Source organism: Carcharodon carcharias, chromosome 4 (genome assembly GCF_017639515.1).
Source record: "Carcharodon carcharias isolate sCarCar2 chromosome 4, sCarCar2.pri, whole genome shotgun sequence".
NCBI lineage: Eukaryota > Metazoa > Chordata > Chondrichthyes > Lamniformes > Lamnidae > Carcharodon > Carcharodon carcharias.
Window position 1 is genome coordinate 52086263 of NC_054470.1, and position 26768 is coordinate 52113030.

General features: G+C 44.0%; 1 protein-coding gene across 1 annotated transcript in view; it reads right to left on the bottom strand.

The window, feature by feature from the left end:
• The window catches only part of rfx3 (regulatory factor X, 3 (influences HLA class II expression)), a 466745-nt gene that overhangs the window by 226568 nt on the left and 213409 nt on the right, over positions 1-26768 (bottom strand). The window contains exon 6 of the mRNA XM_041185706.1: positions 5307-5431. Within this exon, the coding sequence (XP_041041640.1) occupies positions 5307-5431 (125 nt within the window). The remainder of the gene's footprint in view (positions 1-5306; positions 5432-26768) is intronic.

Sequence of the window (26768 nt, forward strand, 5' to 3'; positions counted from 1 at the left end):
GAGACTGATAAGATTTTTGTTAACTAAATATATTAAGAGAAATGGAACAATATGGAGTGAGGTCACAAGTCAACTATGGTCTTATTGAATGACAGAACATGCTTGAGGGGACAAATTTCCTTTTCCTGTTCCTATGTTCCTAACCTTAAGATACATGTACCAAGTCAAAAGTACTCCTTCACCAGCAGGTTTCAAGGAGGGGACTTGTAAAATCCAGCGCTTGGCCTTCCAAATGCCTACCCACTTCTGCCGACCTGTACGAAATTTTACAGGGAACGGTGGAAGCATCAAGTGTCCTGCACACCCTTAAGCCTTTTGAGGTCCTTAAGTGACCACCAGTTTAACTGGAACCAGTTCAACTGGTAAAATCACCAGCTGGTATAAAATCACCAGTTCAACTGATAAAATTCCTGGTGATACCACCAGTTCAAACTAGCTGCTTTGGGTGAACTGGCCCTCATTTCCCAGTTGACAACTGATTCAGCTGGTACCAGCTCAACTGGAAGTCCCACCTGGCACACTATGAATGAAAGAAAAAAAATCTTAAAATAATGGCAACGGCATATATGATCCTGTGTGTGTAAATTTAAAGAAACATTTCTTTACTAAATTAAAACTCATTTCTAAAGACAGTAAATTAAAGAAAATATAAGGCAAGAGCTGGAAGGTTCTTGCAGAGAGAGGAGGTAAAAGGTGAAGTACTTTTATGTTCTCATGTATGCCATATATCGATTATTGTGTATTCCACACAGAATTGTGTTTGGAATCTGTTCCTACTATTCTGCACCTTCTCATGGATGACTAATGGTGGCTCTACTGACTATCTGGGAGTAGGTCACTTATTTCTCCCTCTCAGCATCAAAACAAGGATAGTGGTGAGGAAAAAGAGAGAAATCACAGAATCACAGTGAAGAGGCCCTTCGGCCTGTTGAGTCTGCACCGACACGTGAGAAACACCTGACCTACCTACCTAATTCCATTTACCAGCACTTGGCCCATTAGCCTTGAATGTTATGACGTGCCAAATGCTCTTCCGGGTACTTTTTAAAGGATGTGAGGCAACCTGCCTCCACCACCCTCCCAGGGAGCACATTCTAGACCATCACCACCCTCTGGGTAAAAAAAGGTTTTCCTCACATCCCCCCTAAACCTCCTGCCCCTCACCTTTAACTTATGCCCCCTTGTGAATAACCCTTCAACTAAGGGGAACAGCTGTTCCCTATCCACCCTATCCATGCCCCTCATAATCTTGTACACCTCGATCAGATCGCCCCCTCAACCTTCTCTGCTCCAATGAAAACAACCCAAGTCTATCCAACCTCTCTTCGTAACTTAAGTGTTTCATCCCAGGCAACATCCTGGTGAATCTCCTCTGCAACCCCTCCAGTGCAATCACAGCCTTCCTATAATGTGGTGAACAGAACTGCACACAGTACTCCAGCTGTGGCCTCAGCAAGGTTCTATACAACTTCAACATGATCTCCTTACTTTTGTAATCTATGCCTAGATTGATAAAGGCAAGTGTCCCATATGCCTTTTTCACCACCCCACTAACATGCCCCTCTGCCTTCAGAGATCTTGGACACAAACGCGAAGGTCCCTTTGTTCCTCAGAACTTCTTAGTGCCATGCCGTTTATTGAATACTTCCTTGTCAAATTACTCCTTCCAAAGTGTATCACCTCACACTTTTCAGGGTTAAATTCCATCTGCCACTTATCTGCCCGTTTGACCATCCTGTCTATATCTTCCTGTAGCCCAAGACACTCAACCTCACTGTTAACCACACGCTCAATCTTTGTGTCATCCGCAAACTTACTAATCCTACCCCCCACATAGTCATCTATGTCGTTTATATAAATAACAAATAATAGGGGACCTAGTATAGATCACTGTGGTACGCCACAGGACACTGGCTTCCATCATTAAAACATCCTTCTGTCATCACCCTCTGCCTCCTACAACTAAGCCAATTTTGAATCCACCTTATCAAATTACCCTGTATCCCATGTGCCTTTGCCTTCTTTAAAAGTCTCCCAAGTGGGACCTTGTCAAAGACTTTGCTGAAATCCATATAAACTACATCAACTGCAATACTAAAGGGTTCTCAAAATTCTCACATTTTTTCATATCATCAATAAGGATATGATTTTTGGACTTTTATGGCAGAGGAACCAATTGCTGAGTTAAGTGTAGAACCCTGCAAACAGGAAGCTAGGCCCATGAAGGCCTGGGACTGGACATGCCCGGGCTTGTTGAGTGCAGTGTGGATTGGTGCCTGAAACCAGACAATGAGAGGAGACAGAATACGCATTCTCTCCTTTAAAACAATCAACCCAGAGAAAGACTTCATCTTACACGAAACTAAAGCCCATCAAAATCTTGCATAAATAATCGCTATTAATTGCTAAGACAGGAAGACAGCAATCAATGTAATTATGCGAACCTATCAATACTTTCACATATACAATGGCTTTCATTTCAAGATTAGTTACGGGGACAGGAAGACAACGATAAACATCATGCGACCCCTATTAAAAACAACGAGACAACAATCACCTGAAGAAGCCCACCAAAATCAGACAAAGAACTAACCTTGATTTGAATTGAGATAAGAAATTCACAAAACAGTATAACTGGGCCACCAGTTACGAAGGAAACGGGGGGCGGGGGGGGGGGGGGGGGGGGGGGGGGGGTGCGGTTAGCAGCTTTTGGAGCGGTTGAAGCAGAGTTTCAGCAGGGAGAGGTAGCTGAGCCAAGCAGAGGAAGGAGATCTGGAAGTTTGCAAGCCCGCAGGCAACATAATGGCAAGGGGCACGGGGTGGCAGGCTCAACCGAAGACAACAAGGCTGCAACCGCAGCCCTCCACGAAGGTCGACCTCCCACAACCACACCCTCCAACCAACTGAAGAACCTTCGCAGATTCTACAGACCAGGACCACGTGGGGATGGCAGGCCCCAGAGGACACAAAGAGCGCACCCCAAAACTGCAACCGGCTTACCTGGCTAGATTTCGAACTATCAAGGAACCCTGGTTGGTGAGCATGATCCCTGACCTCTTCTCGTTCAATTTAGTTAGATTTTGGGGGTGGGACAAGAGTAAGGGGGTTAGTAGCATGATTTTCCCTGGTTATGCCACGCGTTGCCCATTCTTAACTAAGTGTACTTTGTAGGTCTGTATAATCTCAGTGTAATCCTAAAGTTATAAGTTCATTTGTGACTTCAATAAAACCAGTTTTTTTTTCCTTGCACCAAAACCAGTTGTCTGCTGTACTTTGTCGCAACCCCCAAATAAGTCCAAGGTCTAGAACCCAGGGAGTGGGAGCGATTCGGACCACTCAGAAGTCAAAGGTGAAACTGACACACACACACCACCACCCTCTACACTACCCTCATCTACATACCTGGTCACCTCCTCAAAAAATTCAATCATATTTGTTAGGCATGACCTCCCTCTGACAAAGCCATGCTGACTTATCCCTGATCAAACCTTGCCTCTCCAAGTGGAGATAGATACTCTCCTTCAGAATTTTCTACAAGTTTCCCTACCACTGACGTGAGACTCACTGGCCTGTAGTTCCCTGGCTTATCTCTACAACCTTTCTTAAATAGCGGAACCACATTAGCTGTTCTTCAGTCCTCTGGCACCTCCCCCTTGGCCACACAGGAATTAAAAATTTGGGTCAATGCCCCTGCGATCTCCTCCCTTGCCTCCCTCAGCAGTCTGGGACACAAATCATCTGGACCTGGAGATTTGTCCACTTTTAAGCCTGCCAACACCTTGTCACTCCCTATATCAATTTGCTTAAGTTCGATACCTTCATCCTCATTCTCTTGGGTGAAGATGGACATGAAGTATTCATTCAACACTCTAGTGATGTCCTCTGGCTCTGCCCATAGATTGGTCCCTTGTGGGCCCTAGTCTTTCCCTGGTTATCCTCTTCCCATTGATATACTTATAGAATATCTTGGGATTTTCCCTTTTACCAGCCAGAGCTTTCACATATCCCCTCTTTGCTCTCCTAATTGCTTTCTTAAGCTCCACCCTGCACTGTCTGTACTCCACTAATGCTTCTGCTGATTTGCTTACCTTGTACCTGCTAAAAGCCTCTTTTCCTTCTCATCATAACCTGAATATCTCTGGGCATCCATGGTTCTCTGGGCTTATTACTCCTTCCTATCACCCTGGAGGGAACATGTTGAGCCTGTACCCTCCCCATTTCCTTTTTGAACAGGCCCCACTGTTCCTCTGTAGATTTCCCCACAAGTAACTGTTCCCAGTCTACCTTGGCCAAATCCTGCCTTATTTTACTAAAATCCACTCTCCCCCAATCCAAAACATTTGTTTGCACTTGTCGATTTCTTTGTCCATAACAAACTTAAACTGTATCATGTTGCGGTCGCTATCACTAAAATGCTCACCCACCATCACCTCAGCCACCTGTCCAGCTTCATTCTCCAGAATTAGGTCCAGCAATGCACCGTCCCTTGTTGGACCCTCTACATTTTGACCTAAAAGGTTCTCCTGTATACATTTCAAGAAATCCACTCTGTCCAAGCCCTTAACACTATGTCTATCCCAATTAATGTTGGGAAAGTTGAAATCACCTAATATAATTACCCTATTGTTATTGTTTTTACACAGCTCCACAAATTCTGCACATAATTGCTCCTCAATTTCCCACTGACTATCTGGGGGTGTATAACAAATACCTAATAATGTGGTTGCCCCTTTTTTATTCCTAAGGTCTACCCACAAAGCTTCATTTGATGCCCCCTCCAAGATATCATCTCTCCTTACTGCAGTAACTGACTCCTTAACTAATAATGCAACGCCTCCTCCTCTTTTACCCCCACCCCTGGAGATTCTATATCCGGGAATGTTGAGCTGCCAATCCTGCCCTTCCCTCAACCACATCTCAGTGATGGCTAATATATCACAATTCCACATGGGAATTCTCACCCTTAACTCATCCGTTTTACCTGGCATTAAAGTAGAGGCCATCCAGCCTTGACTTGCTCCCTTGAAGCTTATTGCAGCTGTACTCCCTCTGACTTGATTGTTTTACTGTATTATGATTTGTCCCTATTCTGCTAACATTCTGTGTCCCCTCCCTCTGCCAAATTAGTTTAAACTCCTCCCAACAGCACTAGCAAACCCACCCGCAAGGATGTTAGTCCCGCTCTGGTTCAGATGTAGACCGTCCCGCTTGTACAGGTCCCACCTTCCCCAGAAACGGTCCCAGTGATCCAGGAATCTGAAACCCTCCCTCCATATCATCTTTGGCATTCCAGATGGAAGACTTACCTGCTGCTGAACGGGTACTTGTTGTACCACTTGGGCCTGCACTGCCTGCTGTCCTGCCACTGAGGTCTGCAAAGTCACTGTTGATGTGGTGTCTGAACCAGCCTCAGACGTCTGCATATTGGGCTCTAAGGAAACAGAAGAAAATGGATCAGGGTGCAGTTATTCAGATGTTGAAGTAACGAAATGATTATGTAAATTTGACTCTTCTGGAATGAAGAGAGAGAAGTGTACAACAGAACAACAAAGAAACACCAAACTACTCTAAACCGTTAAGCTGGGGGCTTTTCCATTTCCACAGTCACCATAGATTCATAGAACGGTTACAGCACAGGAGGCTGCTGTTTGGCCCGTCATATCCATGCCACCAGTTATGAGTTAACATCCCATTAAAGTGATTGGGCAGAAAGTCACAGGTCTATAGGTCAAAGAAAATATCCCAGCTTGAACATGAACTGCTTTTGTGTATGGGTTCCTCAGTAGGTACTGCACAGGGCCGAGAGATACTGTTTTGAAAAAAAAGTGCAACAAACTTGGAAATTAGGAACACGAAATTCAAATGTTTTTTTGTTACTCCAAGGAGTCTTACCTGTCCTTTTTTCCAAATAAATAAGTTACTTTTCCACCTTTCAAAAGAGCTCAAACTACCTCTAAAAGGATAAAAAATTTACAACTAGACATCAATGTTTGTACCCAAGCTTGATTTTGTTACTGTTGACACCGTTGTCAAATGCCAAATACTGTTGTCTTCATCTGCTAACACTTGTATCCATTGCAGGCAGTGTGCAGTTAAATTGCCTTGTTGCAAATTACTTAAAATGTAAAATGTAAAATTCAGTTAAAATGATGGAGCAATCAGACAAAAAAGAACTGCCTCATAAAATAAATGCAAGTTTATGCTCTGCCATTGGACATCAACTGTGGAGTATGTTTTTTAGTGTCAGTCTTAATGCCACATATATGGATGAAATGATTTCACACACATGCACTAATAGTACAGCCCAATATGCCACAAAGTACTTGACCACCATGAATTACCAGGACAATAGCACTCCCATCCTCCTGTGTGCACAAATGAACAGATGCATCAGTTTTATTGCAGAGAGCCATACTACCCTCTACCAATAAACTCAGCTTACATATTAAATAAGTTTATTTTCTAAATAAATCTTAATCCAAAGAGTGGACCTGACATTTATGTATTTGTGGCTTAGGTGCTTGTACATTGACAATAATTCATTAATTTAATCAATAAGATATACCCAATTCCTGTGAAAATTGCATCCAATAAGTTTTGTACTGAGGTCACACTCTCTCAGGGCTTGGGACCTAACCTTTGTTCCTTTTATGAAGCACCTATTAATCTCATTCCAGGACTTGTGCAAATAATCTAAGCTGACAGTCAGCGGAGTATAGAGGCTATGCTATATTGGCAAAGGTACAATCTATCAGATTACTTATTTTAATCTACTTTTTATTTTAGTGTTCATCCTACTTTTTCAGGTGAACATTAAAAAATCCCATAATACTATTCACAGAAAAGCTGAGCTTTTTCCTGCTTTCTGGCCAATGTTCATCTCTCAATCGACACCAAAAAATTAACTGGTCATTCATCTCACTCCTTTAGTGCATACAAAATAGCTGTCTTGTTAGCCTACATTATAACAGTGACTGCACTTCAAAAGTAGTTCAGCAGTTGTAAAATGTTTCAGAATATCATATTGGTGTGATAATGTGCAAATTAAATTTAACTGCTTTTTCTTTCTGGGTGCTGATTTGACAACTGTTTTCATTCACAGTGCACCAGTGTCCACTTTCTTGCTCCCCAACAAAGCCACAGCCACGACTGGTGCTCTTAGTGTTGTCCCTGTATTAGTGCTACTGAAATATTTTGGTCTCCGTGCGCATCCATGCTCCAAGGTCTCCTATTGAAACTCTGACCCTTTATGACCCTCTTTTTGCAACAAATTATTCGATATTGGTGCTCCATAACCACAGTATTATGCTCCATTTTCCTCTAGTACTGCCAATCCTAGACCCTTCCCCTGTACTGCCAAAACAGCATTCAAAGTTCCCTCCAACTTACTGTAAGCAACAACAGGGGAAATCTGTTAGCTTATATTAAAGAACTGATAAGTAGGTTACTTGAGAATCATGATCTATAATTAAATCATATAGTATGGGTGACATTATTAAAATGCGGTTTTGTCAAGATTTTTTGGGGGGTTAATGCTAGGCAATGAACACCTTTGAGATCTGGTGCCAAAGATTATAATCACAAACTACATCGCAGCTTCTCTGAAAATTTATCAGTGACAAAGAAATTTCCTATTGCTGCCATTTTTCCACGAGTGTGGTTTGGGGGCTTAGGCAGGATATTTTTGCTCACAGCCTCAGAAACATAGACCAGAATTTTATATGCGTTGGGCGGGCTCAGTGGGAGCGGGTGGGGGCAGTCGGTAACCCGACCGCAGCCTGCGATCGGCTGCACACTGCCACTTCACGCAGGCGGGCCAATTAAGGCCTGCCCAGCGTAATACATGACAGCGGCAACAACGAGAAAGGGCGGGTGGGGGCGGGAGCTCAATGTTCGCCGGGTTCAAGGGCAACCCGGCAGCCGTTTCAAAAACGGCCGCAGCAGCCATGCGACGGCTGCCAGTGACTCGGAGGAACCTCGGCATGGAGCACTTCAGTGCTGAACACGGCAGGCGGGAGGGGAGGTCAGTGGGCCAGTCGGCCCCACGTTTTTCCAGCGAGTGTCTCACTACCTTCCTGGAGGAGATGGCAGCACGCAGAGATATACTTCTCCCCAGGGATGGGAAGAGGAGACTATCCCACCTCATCAAAAATGCTGGTGAAGTGGTGACACCCAGGGTGAGCTCCCAAGATGCGGTGAGGCTCACATGGGTGCAGTGCCGTAAGTGCTTCAATGATCGCCTGCGGTCAGGAAGGGTGAGTACCGTGTTGGCTTAGGTAATTTAGAGTGTGAGTGGCAAATGTCGATAAGGCAGCATCTGGGCAAGGGGTGAGCCCTGGCTGCCAGGAATGAGTGTCTTGCGGCTTCAGGGTCACGAATCGGCTGAGCCCTGCGAGGTGTTCCTCAGATGGGGTTGGCTAGGCTGCAATGGCAATTCAGGTACTGGGTGGACTAATCAATGCTCCTCTGTCCTTTCAGGAGACGACATAAGCCTTCTGTTCTTGGATGGCAGAGAACTGTCATGAACCACCTTTTGAGAGGATAGCCCTTGTTGCCCAGCAGGCAGCCAAGGTGGAGCACTGAAGAGCCTCGGCATCTGGGAGTGTCTCAGGATGTAAGCGTCATGGGAGCTGCCTGGGTACCTTGCACAGACTTGCAGAATCTGCATCCTGTGGTCACCCACTATCTGCACGTTCATGGAGTGGAATTCCTTCCTGTTGACGAAGGCTGATCTGCTGGCCTTGATGGCCATATGTGTGCAGTCTATTGCACCCTAGACACAGGGGAACCCAGCAATCGTGGCAAAGCCTCTGGCTCGCTCTGCCTGGCTGGCCTTGTCCGTGCAGTAGTGAACGAAAGTCAATGCACGCCTGAACAGAGCATCTGTTGCCAGCTTGACACAACTGTGGACAGCTGATAGGGAGACTCCACAAAGATCACCCACTGACCCCTGGAAAGAGCCGGAGCCATAGAAGTTGAGGGTCAAAGTGACCTTCAGCGCGGCTGGCACGGGGTGTCCACCCACACTGTTGGAGTTGATCTCAGGGCCAGTCATCTGACAGATGGAAGTCACTGTCTCCATTGAGAGGCAGAGCCTTCTTCGGCAATGCACATCAGACATTTTGACATAGCTGCATCGCTGTAAACCCTGGCAGCAGGAAAGTGACGTCTTCTGTGGCCCCTTCCGCATTGCACTTCCTGTTGGCCCTGTGCCCCTTGTGCCTGCGCCTGCCCTCATAGGTCGCTCCCCTGGAGGCTGAAAAGGGGCACCTGGCCTCCTCCCACTTCTGGTCCTCTTTTCCACCCTCCAGCGGAGACCACAATCCCCATTCCCAGGGTAAGAGAAGGCTGTCTGATACCTGAAAGGCCACAAGTGGTATGACTCCTCTGGAGTCCTGCACTGAAGCCTCTTATTTCTGTTAAAGCAACTCTGAAGCGAAATGAAATTGTCCTGTTCTCACAAGCAAGCAGCAGCAAGTTGTAAGCTAAAGTACAAATGACTCGCATTAGCGAGCCCACTCCTCCTCTTAACCCGTCAGTGGACAAGGTTTTTGAAAATGTGGCCTACCCGCTTGCCCGTTGCGCCCGTGCAACACCCTGAAAATCACACATTCTGCGTAAAATGACATACAATTGGTGCCTAAAGGGTCTTAACTAGCCCATTAATTAATGGTGGGCGTGCCTCCGACCTCATCGCGCACCCGCCTAGCGAAATATCATGATGGTGTGCGGTGACGTTGGGACGTACGCTTGACGTCATCACGTGTCATTTTACATTCCGCGGTGTTGGGCATGTGCTCGCATGCTGAATGTAAAATTCTGCCCATAGAAATATATGCTGTGATCAAAAGATCAAACTAATCACAAATGTATTGAGGTCTTTATATTTCTAAATGCTTTTTTAAATGCCTAAGTATTTTTAGAATTAAAACATATTCATTTTGTAAGTTGTTATTATAACGTAGCCTTTCTTCCTGCATTTTTAAATTGAAATTGGATCAAATTTAGATTTTTCAAATTGAAAAACTTGGCCCAAATTAGACAGCCTTGGAGAACATTATTCAGCCTTACTGTACAGTATTTATTTTGTGTCTTTAGCAGCATAATATACAGTGCGGTGTTCTCTATCTGTGATGCAAAATTTTATCAATATTTATTAAAGGCCAGTACAGCTACATTATATTGTACATCAGCAGAGATCTCTGAATCACTTACCATCAAATTAGTATACGTAACAAACTCCATCATCACATTCATGTCTCCTTTCCATGCCATCCCATTTTTCCATGCCATCTCCATTGTATGCCATTCCTCATTCCCATGTCACCCCTCCAGGATCATCCTCTCCATCCCATGCCATTCCTATCTAATACCATTCCATATTTCCCATGCCACTGCTCCAAAGCCAACCCACTCGACCCACTCCATTCCTATCCCATGCCATTCCATTCTTCTCATGCCACCCACTCCCTCAAATGATATCCCCATCACATCCTTCACATGCTCTCTCTCTCTCATGTCATCTCCATCCCACACATTTCCTTATTGATCCTGACCCCACTCCGCTCCTTCATAGGTAGCAGATCCCCAACTGACATCTTGAAAGTCAACTAATTAAAAATCAATATGATCTGTTATGCCCAAACTAAACACAAGGCTGTGCCAAACCACAAAGTGAATCAGGAATGGAGGGGTGTTTGCAGGGAGGCATACCTTCCTGAGGCAGTTCCACTGCCATCCCTCTTCCCCTGCCATTCCTCTGATGGCGTCTCCTCCTTCTCAATCCTCCCATGCCATCCTAACCTCTTACTATTTTGCTCTTCCCATGTCATCCCCATTCCATGCCGCTATTTTCATTCCATCCCCATCTCACCAACTCATGCTCTGTCCCCAATGCCATTTTCACACCCATGACAAGCCCCCTGCCCACTTCCATGCCAACTCTCCCCTCCCATGTGATTTTCCACCCACACCAACACCAACTCTCCAGACAAGATAACTTTGTTGTTGGGCTTCTCTACCTTTCTGTTTTTCTTGGCGACAATCATACCCCATCATCACACCCTGCTGGCACCAACCATTCCTCCCATGCCATTGCTTTCCACCCATCCAGCCAGTGTAACTTTGGTGTTGAGCTCCCTTTACCTTCCATTGTTCTTTTTCTCCACCAACTCCACGGCCCCACCATCCATGCTACCACCACCACCCATTTGCAGCCATACGTGTCAATTGTGCCTCTGCGCGCACCTGGCTCCACCCACCAAATCAACCCACTGACCAATAAGTTAGACAGACAGAAACTGTATTCTAGGTTATGTATTTTAATTTCAAAATACAAAGGCTAAAAAATGCTCAACCTCACATTAGATGTTACCTTCTAAGTGATCCTGAGCAGAGTGCTCTGTACTTCACAGCTCCCTATAAACTAAACTCCTCTTTGAAGTCCTCATTCTTGTTAATGGTGCTCCAATAACATATTGATTTAATGCCACTTCTCACTGCCAATTTTTCCCATTTGCACTGCTTACATTATTTTGCATACAATTTTAAAATAAACTGTTTTGTGCGCAAACCTTTTACAATGAAAGAAAAATTATACAGAATTAAATTTTAAATTAATTTCTATCTTTCCTTTACCAAATCAGAAAGAAAGAACTTGCATTTATACAGCACCATTGGGGACTCATAAAATGCTTTTTAGCTAATTAAGTACTTTTTAAGAAAAGCATTGACACTGTTTTAATGTAGAAAAACACGTCAGTCAATTTGTTGGTTGAAGTATAAATATTGTCAGGACACTAGAGAGCTAATTTTTTGTTCTAAAGTGGGGCTCAGATCTTCAACTTTTGTTTTATTCTTTCATGGGATGTGGATATTGATGGCAAGGCCAGCATTTGTTGCCCAGGCCTACCTGCCTTTCAACTGAGTGGCTTGCTAGGCCAGTTAAGAGTCAATCGCATTGTTGGTTGGTCTGACCAGGTAAGGATGGCAGATTTCTAAAGGGCACGAGTGAACAAGTTGTGTTTTTAAATAATCAATGATAGTTGAGGCTAACTTTCAATTTCAGATTAATTAACTGAGTTTAAATTCCACAAGTTGCTGTGGTAGGATTTGAACCCATGAGCTCAGAGCATTAGCCTGGGCCTCTGGATTACTAGTCCAGTGAAATTGCCACTACATCACCCTCCTCCCCCTTCTGAATTTTGTGCTGCTACTGATCCAAGGCTGACTTCTATCACTGCAAAAGTATTTGGTGTTACCAAAAGTTGTTTCCTTCAAATTTGGACTCCTTGGCTCCCACAGTTTCTACATCATAGGTATTGTTTTAGTACTAAATTGGCATCCACACTGCAAGCACTCATTTCCAATGTGGCACAGCCTGAACGTCATCTTGTGGAGGTCATTAGCACAGGCTTTAGGAATGTGCATTGGATGTATGCAGAGCAGGCTGGCTGTGACATTAGCCTAATGCTGATTTGATGCCAGTGCTACCATTTTCAACATTGCTGTTCAAACTAAAACCTTCTCTTAAACACACAGAACTGAGGATGTGCTCAGCAGTAGAAAGGACTCGTTCCCACCAGCACAATTTAAAGAGATCATCAATTATTCTGAGGTTAGTTGCTGATTAATTTCTGCTAGCTCTGTTGAGTTAAGGAATTGCCTGGAGGCTGCTTAGTGAAGTTGAGTGGTGGCATATGTAGAGAAGATCTAGGGAGTAACTGCAAGGGTTCTGGTCAGACCATTTGCTCCCTGTCATGGGTGCTTTATTTGTACTCTCCCTTGGACTGCAACATGAGGGATAGAATGACAGAACAGAGGCAGCAAAGAAGAGGACAAGCTGTTCACTGAAGGAGGGAGAGAAGGAAGAGAAGCAAAGGAGGCCTTGTCTACCTAAGTTCTCCCAGGAACACTTCTCTTACCTCCAACTGAGCCAGGAGCAATGTGTGCATTGTCTATGCTTTACGAAGGAGGTGCTCAGAAAACTCTTGCCATCTCTTGCAACCAGACCTGCAGCCTCAGAATAGGGCAAGGATTGCACTGCCTGCGACTGTGAAAGTGACCATTACTATGAATTTGTGTGAGTCAGGCTCCTTCTAGGCTGAAGCAGGCGACAGGCAAAACAAATCCCAATTTGTCTTCCACTATTATATCAGAGTGGTGACAGAGTAGTAGAGAGGACAGTGTTGTTAATGGTGCTTCAGTAACGTATTTATTTAATGCCACTTCTCACTGCCACTTTTCCACTACTTAGATTAGTTTGCATACACTTTTAAAATATCTGTTTCGTGTGCAAGCCTTTTATGATGAAAGAAAAATTATAAAGAACTAAATTTTAAATTAATTTCTATCTTTCCTTTATCAAATCAGAAAGAAAGAACTTGCATTTATACAGCACCATTGGGGAATCATAAAATGCTTTTTAGCTAATTAAGCGCTTTTTAAAAAAGTAGTGATTCATTATTATAATGTAGCAAAACACGTCATTGTGTTTTCTCCGAGGAGGAGGCAGGGCATGCTTGAGGCTTTGCCAGGATAGAAGGCTTCCCTATAGTGCAGGATGACTTCAAATGCACACATGTAGCTTTGCAGGAACCACATCTCAATGCTGAGATGTACTGCATCTGTAAAGATTATCACTTGCTCAACATATGGTTGGTGTGTAACCATGCTCAGCACATCATGTATGTGAATGCCTGCTATCCTAGCGGCAGTCATAATGATTTCATTCTGCAAAAGTACACACTTGCTTCAGTCTTTCAGCCATCACATCAAACCAGCGGATGGCTATTGGGCAACAACCTGCTTTACCACTGGCTCATAACTCCAATCCTCAACCCAACCACATCTGGCAAGCATATTTGTAACGAGAGTCATGCTGCCACGCAAAACATCATACAGCAGACCATTAGGGTGGTTCAACACCAGATTAGCTGCTTGGATCAGTCTGGAGATGCCCTCCAGTATTTGCTGGAACCCGATTTATGGTGATCTGATGCATCCTTTACAATATGGCCTTCACTGGTGCAAATCCCATGCCACCAGGCATATGGTAGGCAACTCAAAAGCAGCAGGAGGAAGAGGAGGAAGCAATTAGTATATCTCTGTTCTGGCCAAGCTGTCCACAATCACATTTGATTATGGTTCTCATGAACACAACCCAAAATGTCCATTGTGCAACAGTCCCACCCCTTTCCCCACTCCTCTGTTATGGGAGATCCTGCAAGGCATCCTTGAGCAGCTCTGGCCAAGAAGACCCAGCTTTGGATTGCACAACCTTGGCATTAGCAACAGCAGGCTGGGCTTGGTGGCTGACAGGCAACAGCAAGATCACTGATGGAGTGGCAGCTGTTGGAGAACGAATGCTGTAATCCTGAGAGTGCACAGCAGGTTTGTGTTCCAGTGTGATTGTTTCTCCTCAGCCACCTCAGTCATTTGATGGTGCACAAATTGCTGGACTGTTCTTACATGTTGAAAACCCCTTTGAGCACTGGTATCCACAGCCAGGATGGTTGCAGCCTGAGCCTTTGAAGCAAAAAGCTAAGATTTCATGACCTCAGTCTGAGCATCCACTTCAATACTTGGATGTTGAGTGACTTCTGCTTGTGCTGTAATGGAAGCTGAGACATCAACCATGGTCACGTCTGCAAGTGTTCCTGGGATGCTGATCAACATTCTCAGGCCGGAAAGGATAGACTTCAAGCTCAATGGGTTGTGATCCCCAGGCCCAATTATTGACCTTATTCAAATTTTCTTCCATTGTTTAGATTCAGGACATTAATTCAGTACCAAATACCAAATCTTGATAATGATGCACTGTTTCCAGGAATTCGTACAGTTTATACAAGCAATGGAGTAGATTTTCCCAGCAAGCAGCATTTGGCCAGTGGGGCATGACAGCCAATCACCTGATGATCCCAACAAGAGGTCCATTCTATTTTGAAGGCCAAGTCTCACTAATATACCCTAGTCGGCCCCACTTTCCTTTTACCAGCCTTTTACTATTTGTATGCCTATTGAAAACTTTTGGATTCCCTTTTATGTTACTTGTCAGTCTCTTCTCTTGGCCTCTGATCTTTTTCATTTCCCCTCTGAACCCTCTACATTCAGTATTTTCAGCCTGACATTTCTCATATGCTCCCCTTTTCTGTTTCATTTTACTCTTCCTCTCTCTCATCATCTGGGAAACTCTGGCTTTGATTCCCTTGTGGGAATGAGCCCCAACTGTACCTGAACCATCTCCTCTTTAAAGGCAATCCATTGTTCCATTCCAGTTTTGTCAGGCAATCTTTGATTCCAACTTACCTTGGACAGATTGGTTCCCACTCCACTAAACTTCAGTCTCCCCCAATTTTGTATTCTTACTTTGGATTGGTCCTTCCCCTTTTCCATGGTTAACTTAACCTTACGATACTACAATCACTACTCGGTAAAAGTTCCCTGACCTTACTTAATCCACTTGACCCAGCTCATTCCCTAGAACAGGATCCAGCAGCGCATTCTTCCTTGTTGTGCTGGAAATATATCAATCAAGAAAATTCTCCTGAACACACTTCAGAAACTCTACCCCTCTCTGACCTTTACACGATAATTATCCAAATAAAGACTGGGATAGTAAAAGTCTCCCATTAATATTATTCTATAGTTTTTGCCCCTCTTTGTAATTTTCCTGTTAATTTGCTCCTCTATATCTTTCCCAGTAATGATGGTGGCCTATAGAATAAACCCAGTACAGTAATGGTTCCTCTATTGTTTCTTAGCTCTAACCAAATAAATTCTGTCCTTGACCGCTCTAGGACATCCTCTCTTCCAACACTATAATCTTATCCTTAATCAATACTGCAACACCTCTCCTTTCTTTCCTTACCTATCTTGAACACTTTGTATCCAGGAATATTTAGTGCACAGTCTTGCCTTTTGTTGAATTAGATCTCTTGTCACCACATCATATTCTCTTGTTGCTATTTGTGCCTGCTATTCACCGACTTCATTTCCCATGCTTCATGCATTTACATATATGCAGAGCAAGCTTAAATTACTTGAAAAGCAATCCACTTACTTGAAAAGCAATCCACTAAGTCCCATTCCCCTGCTTTTTTCCCCATATTCCTGTAATTTTTTTCCATTAATTATTTATCCAATTTCCTTTTAAAGGCTACCATTGAGTCTATGTCCACTACTAAATTAGGCAATGCATTCAATGAATATTCTTGCAGTCAATTATAAAAAATTCTAGACATTGTGGGGTAACTTTGGCTTCGGATAATAGTGTAAAATGAACTGCATTTACTTCAAGAAACGTTACTAGACAAAAAACATCTTTAATGTTAATAAATCTGCTCTTTCTTCACAAACTGTACCCAAGCAGAGTTAGAGGGCCGGATTTTTCCTTCAGCACGGTAGCAGGCATGAAAATCATTTTACACACTGGCCATCATGGCGGGTTTTCAAGACTCGTCTGCTTCTTGCCTCATTAAATATGCATGCATAGGAAACATGCTGGATCGCTGGTAGATGGCCTCTGATTTGCTCACCCTACCGTGAGCTCACAGCTTCCTCACTCCAGATGCCATATTTAAAGTGCATCTGCGCACAGCATTCTCAATGTCTGTAGCCCATGACTGCTCCACAGAAGACATGGCCCTGAAAATCAAAACACGGCAGCCCTCAGATTCAGTGTCACTTCACCGGAATGCCTTTTGGACGTAGTCGAGGCCTGCCGCAATGCCCTCAACCCATACTGGCCGCAGGAGGTCCATCAAGCTCGCCAATCCAGCTGGTGGCAGTGGTTGTCGGTGCTAACGCTGCACAGAAGAGGTCAGGCACTCTGTGCAGAAAGAAAATGAATGATCTCAACTATGCCGCCAGAGTAAGTCAACCATTTCATCACTAGGAAGGAGGATCAGCAGATGGAAGCCCAGGGCCATCCACTCAGGTGACTCAGGTGTATCCAGCCGATCCCAATCCCCTCTTCTTGTGACTCCATCACCTCCAGCTCCACAGGACAAGGAACTTCCATCTGCCCCACATCAGGGCACCCAAAGCAGCCTGGGGTCCTTCAGGTCTCGGCCCTCCAGAAGATGCCTGCCAAAGTCATCACAGACAACTGGGTGCAGCAGTCAGCAGGCTGCCTCCACCTCCACTGTGGATGTCGAGGATGCACCGAGACGTAGCAATAAGGTTAGGAAAATTAGTAAAATTTGGGAGTACAACAGTGGAGGCGGTGTTCCTAACATCTATATAATGTTCACAAATGTAAATAGAATTGCACGCATTTCAGACCTCCTCTTGCGTATGCCTCCTTTTTATGATGAGTTGTGTTGCTTTCAATCAGCTATGATACCATGGTGCCTCCCCCTACTTATCACACATGTTGCTATCACGGGCCTCCCATTTACATAGTTTGCTTCCATATCACCACAGTATGTGCCCTCTTTTCAGATCTTAATGACAAGTATGCTTGTGGAAGGAGCCTTGTTCACATGCTTTGCAGTGTTATGTCATGTTTATTCTTGGCTGTGTAAAATTGAGACAGAAATGTTCTCCTGCCTCATCTGCAATCTTGAAAGGTGAAAGTGTAGTGTACAAGGAGAGATGTGTTCACACATGAAGAAGGGTCAATATTGTACAACTCCATGCGTTCTCTGTCATATGGCAGTGTTTTCATACCATGCGTCCATAGTCTGAGCTCGCGTGCGCTTGTCTGCCAATTGCGTTTCCGACTTTCCGAGTGTACATCTGCCAGGCTCACAATAAGTGGGAGCATCTTGCCACCTCAAGTTACCAAAGTTCTTCCCCTCTTAGCCACATTATTGCCCTGGCAATCGAACCTACAACCTTGATCGTTGCTCAACCTGCAATTGTCTCTATTGCAGCCATAAGGCGTCTGAGCATTATGAATTTCACAAGGGCTAGGGTTGGCCATGAGGGCATAATGTGTGTCTTAAAGAGGAGGCAATTTAATGTCTGTCACCCAAGTGTTTGAACCTTTTTTCATCTTCAGGTGGTCCACATGCATAGTAAGGGGAGGATAAAAGCAAGCCAGCTGCTCCCTATCCACCCTGTTCATGCCCCTCATAATCTTGTACACCTCGATCAGGTCGCCCCTCAGTCTTCTCTGCTCCAAAGAAAACAACCCAAGTCTATCCAACCTCTCTTCATAACTTAAATGTTTCATCCCAGGCAACATCCTGGTGAATCTCCTCTGCAACCTCTCCAGTGCAATCACATCCTTCCTATAATGTGGCAACCAGAACTGCACATAGTACTCCAGCTATGGCCTCACCAAGGTTCTATACAACTCCAACATGGCCTCCCTACTTTTGTAATCTATGCCTCGATTGATAAAGGCAAGTGTCCCATATGCCTTTTTCATCACCCCACTAACGTGCCCCTCCGCCTTCAGAGATCTATGGACATACATGCCAAGGTCCCTTTGTTCCTCAGAACTTCCTAGTGTCATGCCGTTCATTGAATACTTCCTTGACAAATTACTCCTTCCAAAGTGTATCACCTCACACTTTTCAGGGTTAAATTCCATCTGCCACTTATCTGCCCATTTGACCATCCCGTCTATTTCTTTGTAGCCCAAGACACTCTACCTCACTGTTAACCACCCGGCCAATCTTTGTGTCAACCGCAAACTTACTAATCCTACCCCCAATCCGCGTCATTAATTTCACATGAAAGCACATCATAACTTCACTTTCCTGATTCCCTGCATTGACATTGGAAGGCCCCTAACATGTCTCAGGTATCAGAATCGCATCTTTAAGATGCCTGTGGTTGGCTCCACCAATGCTCAGGTAGCGGCACGAACATCCTTGTATCTTCTCCCTTCAGAATTCTGTGGCCTCGACACAGGTGCCATCAGCCAACCCTGGATTCTGTGTGGTTCCTCGAAGATATACAGGATCTGTGATCTACTCAAGATGTATGAGTCGTGGACACTTCCTATGTATCCAGCGCAAACCTGCATGGTAAGCTTCTTATGGTCACAGACCAGCTGTATGTTGAGTGAGTGGAAGTCAGGAAAGACAGGAAGGTTTATGCGTTGGAGTGCCTGTTGCCACGGGGCTTTTATAGCTACGAGTACAGTCAATGGCACCCTGCACCTGTGGGAATCAGGAAATCGCTGCAAAGCCGGGTGCTCTGTCATCCTGGCTTGCTTGATCTCTGTCAAAGTTGCCATAATTGTGGGCCTTTGCAAAAAGGGCGCCTATCACCTCGTATGCATTTGTGAGTGGACGCTTGAGAGATCCTGCAGAGGTCCCAATTAGAGCCCGGGAAGAAGCCACTTGTGTAAAATTTCAGTGCAGCAGTTACTTTCACAGCCAGTGGTAACGGATGCTCTCCCAGTGGCGCCAATTCCTGAAGAATGTGGCAAATTCGAGTCACCAGGTTCCTGGACATGCGGAGGCTTCGGCGACACTGTCTCTTGCTCATCAGCGGATAAGACTTGCGAGTTCTGTACACCCTTGGTCCTGCGAAGCACCTACGCATGATCTTTCTGAAAGCCCCATCCTTTGCGTCCAGAGGGGGGCTCTGCTTCCCTTGGTCTTGCTGGCTTAACTCATGCCTTTGGCAAGCATGGTGCCTTTGGCGCAGGCTTCGTCTTCTTTTCTCCTACCTGCATGTGATCCTGATGGTCTCCTCTCCGCTGCATCAATGAGAAACAGACATGAGTCAGCATCAGCCTTCAAAGGTCCAATTTCCATCAATGACTCGTCAGTGAATGTGGTTTCAAGGGCTTTGTTCTAGTGTCAGAAACTAAACGCCCCAAAAATCCAAAACAGCACAGGGTTCATTTCAAGGTGAACCTTACTCACCGCCACCATCCCCAACACCCTGACTCCCCCATCGCCGGCTTAACATGACCAACTGCAATGAGATTGCTTTGGCCATCGTTCAGATGTGCCGCTTTTGGCCTAGGTGCTTGGATCCTTAGTCACTGCACTCCAATACCACACTCTTTGGAATACATGAGGGAAAATGTTAAGTTAGGAACTGAATTTATTTGAGGGGGGCTTGAAGCTTCTCTTCTGTGAAGCTGCCAGCACCACAATTATAAACACACATTGAAGTTTATTCAGTCATCCAATTTCTCTGGAGTGTGTTATCACTCTGGGGAATCTCCATACTGTGGTCAAGGAGATTGATTAGTGCCACTTTGCGTGATTAATCTTGCATGAAAGCATATCATTGCTTCACTTTTTTGCCTGCATTGTAATGAGGTTATGTGATTCTTGAAGGGAAGTTAAAAAAAACGGTGCTGTTGACTAGCAACAGGGGTCCAGAGTGAGGGGCCCACAGAGGCTGAGAAAAACAGAAATGTAGTTTCAGTCCAGTTGAAAGGAGTTGGCAGGAAAAGCAGCTTAAGTGAGGGACAGATAGCAAGTCCCAAACTAAAGAAGAAGCCAAAACCAGGGGGTGAAACAGGAGAAAGATCCTCAATAAAACCTTCTAGTCAAAGGAAGTACAGGGATTTGGAAAAGGTCCTATTAAGTGAAGTCAAGAATGCGGGACAGAGGGAAAGGCTCCAGGCTTAAAGGGAGAAAGCTACAGGATGCAGACTTAAAGCAAAATAGCCTGTAAGAGGCCAGAAGATCCAAGGAGACAGCCAAAGGTTGGTGACTCCTTACTATGGGCATGTGAAGCAGTGATGTCCTGTTGGTATGTCTGAGTATCTGAGAGTATGCGTGGAAGGCAAAGCTTGAATGCACATGGCGATCCAGGGGAGAGGAACATCGGAAGGAGTTTGAAACGCTGGAGGTGGACCCTTGTGGGAGGCGTCCAAGAGAAAGCGTCATTTGGGAGAAGATTCCAAAGCAGGTTCTTCAAAAGTAGAGACTGGAAACTCTCATGTGAAAGACACAATTCAGTGAAACTGGTTAGCTCACCGAGTTGTTGAGAGATCCATCGCATCTGTTTGGGGTGGCATCTGTCACTTGGTTTTAGGGTGTAGTGTGCCTGACCACAGGTCGTTATTGCTTTACATGGACTATGTGCCTACTATAGACATGAGAATTTAAGATAGCTGTTGTAACTTGCGTTTTCCTTACAAATCTGTATATATCTGTGAAGACATAGTTGTGTGTGAACGAGTATTGTAACATAGCTCATCTTTTCTTGTTTAATGTTTTATTCTTTTGTTAAAACTTCATCAGCTGACTCCTATGACTCAGTTCAGTAGCTACTCTCCGCCTTTCTAAATAAAAAATTAAAAGTTAGGATCCATCAAGCCGGGGGTCTTTGGGATCTGGCTTGTCAGTAGTAACATCAGCTGGGATCGTAACAATATACCCTGCCCCTGCCCTTCCGACGCCCTCAAACGCCCCTATTATGACACAACCGATGGTAAAGGCTGACTTGTTCAAATCCCAGAGGGAAACTTGAGACAACTGTCATAACCCATTTTTGCAATTTGTATATTTCGAGATGTAGGCTTTGAATTTAGTAGTAATAAGACCACCAAGTCTCGAGAGGTTTTTTTTATAAAAACTAAATTAAACATTTATTAATACAAGATAGATTGTAAGCACACACATATATCTACAAAATTACGACTATAATAACTACAAAAATCCACTAAACAATCTGACGCTTAGTTACACCCCTCGTAAAGCAGCAGTAAAAAATATTTAAACAGATCCCTGACAAAGCACACCATGGACACTCGCATTCAAAATGAGTTTCTTTCAGCTCTGGGTCCTTGCAGACAGACTAGAGGCTTACAAGCCGGGGGCTTCTCACACCTTTGGATCTTAAAATGCCTCTATCTTTCATACAATCTCATTTCTCCTTTACACACATCTTTCACTTTGTATCATTCGGCTTTTAACATTACCTCTTCTAACAATAACATCCTTTCATCCCATCAATTTTATTAATAAATTGAAGAAAAAAAATAAACACAGTGCTTGGCAACTTCTAGCTAGGTAAGATTTCACCCGCAGTCTTGAATGGTTTCTTTTAACAAATGCAGATTTACACTTTACCTTCTACCCTCCTTACGTTTACCTAATTAACATCTCAAAACTACTATACATCAGAGCACCCAGACCAGCTGTCTTTAATCCAATTAAGACACACAAAGACCCCACTGACTCTGCTCTGCTTCCTTGCAATCCTGCCCTGCAAGAGAATGCCATGACTGTGTTGCACTGTGTTTTGGTGAATAGGTGGGCATATGTGGAACCAAAAGGAGCTGGGAGTGAGGCTGGGCTTAATCAGAATGTGTTTAATTGTGAGGTAGAGTATCTGGATGTTAGGAGTGGGTCCTGTGTGCCAGGGACTGCTGATATCTGAGTGATAGGGATATAGTGCATTGAACAGCATGAGATGCTGGTGTGTAATGGTAAGGAATATTATGTGAAGATGCATTCACTAACCATAACCACCTGTGTGAGTTCAGTAAGCCTCTTGTGGCACTATTGCCAGGCCCTCGGGCATAGATACCTTGCATTGACTTGTCTGGCCACTTGCTCCTATTCTTCAGAGGGTGGTCCTTGAGGGCCCTCTGGACCCTGTGAAAACTCGCCTCTTTCCTCCTGTCCACCTCTACCACTAAAGCTTTCAGTACTACATTGATAAACTTAAGAACTCTCTCTCTTCCCTGATGCCCCATTTTACATGCACTCAGTGCCTTTACAGGCAGCCAGCAGCCACTCTCTTCCACTGAGTGCAGCCCCCCCTTTAAGGGGATGCAGACTGTCTTTAAAAGGTGTAGGATGGCTGCACTATATGCTATCAGCTCATGCTGCTACATCGCCCTCTGCTCAGACAACCAAAAGCATGGGCTCGACTCAGACAAAAGACACATGCAGGTAAATGAGAAGGCAGCACCAAATTTGTCATGCTGCCTGCCACAACGGCAACTGATATAGATGGTGAATCATGACCCTCAAGCCCAAAAACAGGTGTAGACCAACTTCTGGCCCTTAATATATTTATGGTGCTTTTACTCTGGCTGTAAACTACAGAACAACAAAACAACATGGATGACTAATGTTCTTTCTGAGGAGTATTTTCATCAGTTTCACTGAATTATGGCATTGAAATGCAGAAACGTTGCTTTGGTAGATAACGACTATGCAGCTAATAGGAAATGCCTACATCTAAATATGAAATCATTGCCACAAGGTTCAAGCACTGCAAATTTATGCCACAAGTAAAGGAAGCAGCTGCATCTGACACAGTTGACAATTCCATAAAGGCCCTGAGGGCCAACTCTGAAACTGTGAAGTCACTTAGGCACAGGAGTTCTCTGTTGTGACTGCAAGCCAACAGGAAGTTTGAATTGATTGTCAGTGTCGAATAGTAAGTCCTGATGTCTAGATTGCTGACCAGCAAGGAAATTGTTAGTATTGTTTGGGAAGAGGATGCTGTTGCTTATGGGAGTGTGAGAAGCAAAGTTCAAGTGAATCCAGCCGATAAACAGGTAGAGAAGGCAGTTTCCATAGCCTCCAGGGTATCCAATTTTGCATAACTGGTGAAGGCATTACTGACAATCAAGGGAGATGCCCCACTGGAACTTAATTCTGCACTAAATACTTTGTGTACAAATGTGCTGTCATAGGAACATAGGAAAAGCAGTAGACTATTCAGCCTCTCATGCTTGCTCCTCCATTCAATTAGATCACAGCTAATTTGTATCTTACTTCCATATACCTACCTTGTTTTCATAATCTTTACCACCCTTGCCTAAAAAAAATCCATCAATCTCAGTTCAATTTCTGTCAACTGGAAGCAGACCACAATCACTGAATATTATGTAAATTTCTGAAACTGGCAATGCACACCGTACAAGCTGTTCAAATATGAATCACAAAAGACAAAGCTAAAGCCTTTGCAATCATCTTTAGCTGGAAGTGCCAAGTGGATGATCCAGCTCAGCCTCCTCCTGAGGTCCTCAACATCACAGATGCCAGTCTTCAGCCAATTCACTTCAATCTACATGATATCAAAATATGGCCAAGTACACTATATACAGAAAAGGCTATGGAGCCCCAACAACATCCAGCTGTAGCCCTGAAGGCTAGTGCTCCAGAACTAGCCACGACCAAGGCATTCCAGCACAACTACAACACTGTCGTCTACTTGACAATGTGCAAAATTGCACAGGTATATCCTGTCCACAAAAAGGGCAAATCTAATCCAGCCAACTACTGCCCCATCAGACAACTCTCATCAGCAAAGTGTTGAAGGGTGCCATCACAGTGTTATCAAATGGCACTTACTCACCAAGAGCCTGCTCATCCATGTTCAATTAACATTGCGGCAGGACCACTCAGATCTAGAACACATTACAATCTTGGTCCAAACATGAACAAAAGAGTTAAATTCCAGAGGTGAGTTAAGAGTAACTGCCTTCAACATCAAAGTGGCATTTGACAGAGTGCGATATCAACAATCCCTCATAAAATTGAAGAAAATGGGAATGCTTAGCATAAAGAAAGATGACTTAGTTGTTGGGAGGCCAATCATCTCAGCCCCAGGACATTGCTGTTTGAGTTCTCAAACTCATTGGATAATGATGCATGTAGTGCCTGCCTGCAGCAAGACCTGAACCGCATACAGGCTTCAGCTGATAATTGGCAGATAACATTTGTGCCACAAGTGCCAGGTAACGAACATCCCCAACAAGAGAGAATCTAACTTAGTTGCCTTGACATTCAACAGAATTAGTATTGCTGAATCCCCCACCATCAACTTGCTGTGGGTCACCACTGACCAAAAATTTAACTGGACCAGCCACATAATTATTGTGACTACAAGAGGCTGGATATTTTGTGGTAAATTCCTGACTTCCCAAAGCTTTTCACCATTTACAAGGCACAAGTCAGGAGTGTGATGTGTAGTATTAGGGTGTTTGGGACTGTAAGGATTAATATAGGACTGCAAAAACATTACCGCCCATACTATGATGTAGAGAGTCACTTGGCTGTAGTAGAGAGTCTGGCAAGTCGGCATGAAAATCGCACCTAGTCAGGACTGTATCCTGTATATATGTATATAGTTATGTGTTATTAATAAACTGCTATTGTTCAACCAAACAAGCCTCCAGACCTCTCTACAAGACAACATATAACCTTATAACATGATGGAATACTGTCCACAGGCCTGGATAAGTGTAACTCCAAGAACACTCAAGGAGCTCAACATCATCCAGGACAAAGTCACCTGGTTGACTGGTGCCCTATCCAACACTTTAAACATTCACTCTCTTCACCCTAGGCTGCTGAGTGTGCCTTTGAAAAGATGCACTGCAACAACTCACCATGGCTCCTTTGCCAGCACCTTCCAAACCTGCGGCACCTACTGCCTAGAAAAACAAAGACAGCAAACATACAGGAACACGGACCTCAAGTTCCCCTCCACACACCATTCCTGACTTGGAAGTATATTGCCGTTCCTTCATCGTCACTAGGTTAAAATCCTGGAACTCCCTACCTAACAGCATGCGTACTTATATCACCTAGACTGCTGCAGTTCAAGAAGGCAGCTCACCACCATCTTCTCAAAGGCAATTAGGCATGATAATAAATGCTGGCCTTGCCAGTGACACCTATATCCCATGAACGAATTAACAAAAAAATGCATTTAACAAGATGGTTTTATATTTTGTGGGGCTTTTTTTAGTGTCCTTCTGTGTTTTGCTTTGCTCTTCCATTAAAATTATTTAATTTAAGCTATTGGAAACTTTTTTTAAGCAAAAAATGACTTTGAATACACAGAACTTTATACAACAACTACGATTTAATCAGTGTATTTCAAACTAAAAGATGTAGGAATGTGTCACTGAAATTAGGTTTTAAAAATTTAGATTTCTAGTTTTACAACAGTTTGAAGTGGTCACTGCTTTCTATTGAGTGGTCAGTACACAACAATAATAGTAATTTACTGGATGTAGTGACTTACTTCATTAATTTTCTTATAACTTTAATATTTTTTCTTAAAGAACCTCTAAATTTGAGTGAACCCTCATTCCCTCTTGGCCCTCGGCCAGGCAAACAGAAAATGGCAGCAAAGAAATTTGCACTAGGATGTATTTTTCACTATTAGCAGAAACTTTTGTTTGCTTTTCTAGATGCCATGGGTATTTTGTATTAAAAAATAAACACCCAGCATTCTAATTTAAAAATCCAAGTATAATGAATGCAGTATATTCCACCATTTTTGATCTTTATTCTGCTTTACATTATGGGTGTTGTTGAAGTGATTATTTTTAAATGTTGACCTTAGAAATGATTCCTACAGGCTTGATAATAACAAGCAGCTAAAAAGAGAAACACAGTACCTGTTATAAATGTTTTAAATTTCCCAAATAGTCAACCAGGCTTTGTCCCCCACTATGTGTGTGTGCAGGGGGGTGAAGTCTGAAATTTTGCAGGGGGAGATAAGATGGGGTATATTATGTTGGATGGGGGGTGGAGTATGGAGGGAGAACATTCCTGATCCTACTGGTTCATAAGCTGTGCAATAAAGGCACTTGCCTCATGGAACAGCCATCTTGCCTCTTTTCATCTGCCAGGACTCCTGAGGCCAGGGATCCAGCCTGCAGATGTTAAAAATAAGTTGAGTTAAGATGGAGGCATTTAGTCTCCTCAAAAAGCTTTTTATGATTGGTCACCTGTCTCCTGTCTAGTATCCACTGGATTATTCTCCCATTCCCAAACCCCACGCCATTAAAACTGCAAGTAGGTGCTTCGGGGTTGCATTTCAGATTTTTGTTATTTTATCCTATTCCATTGTCCTCCCCCAACCGC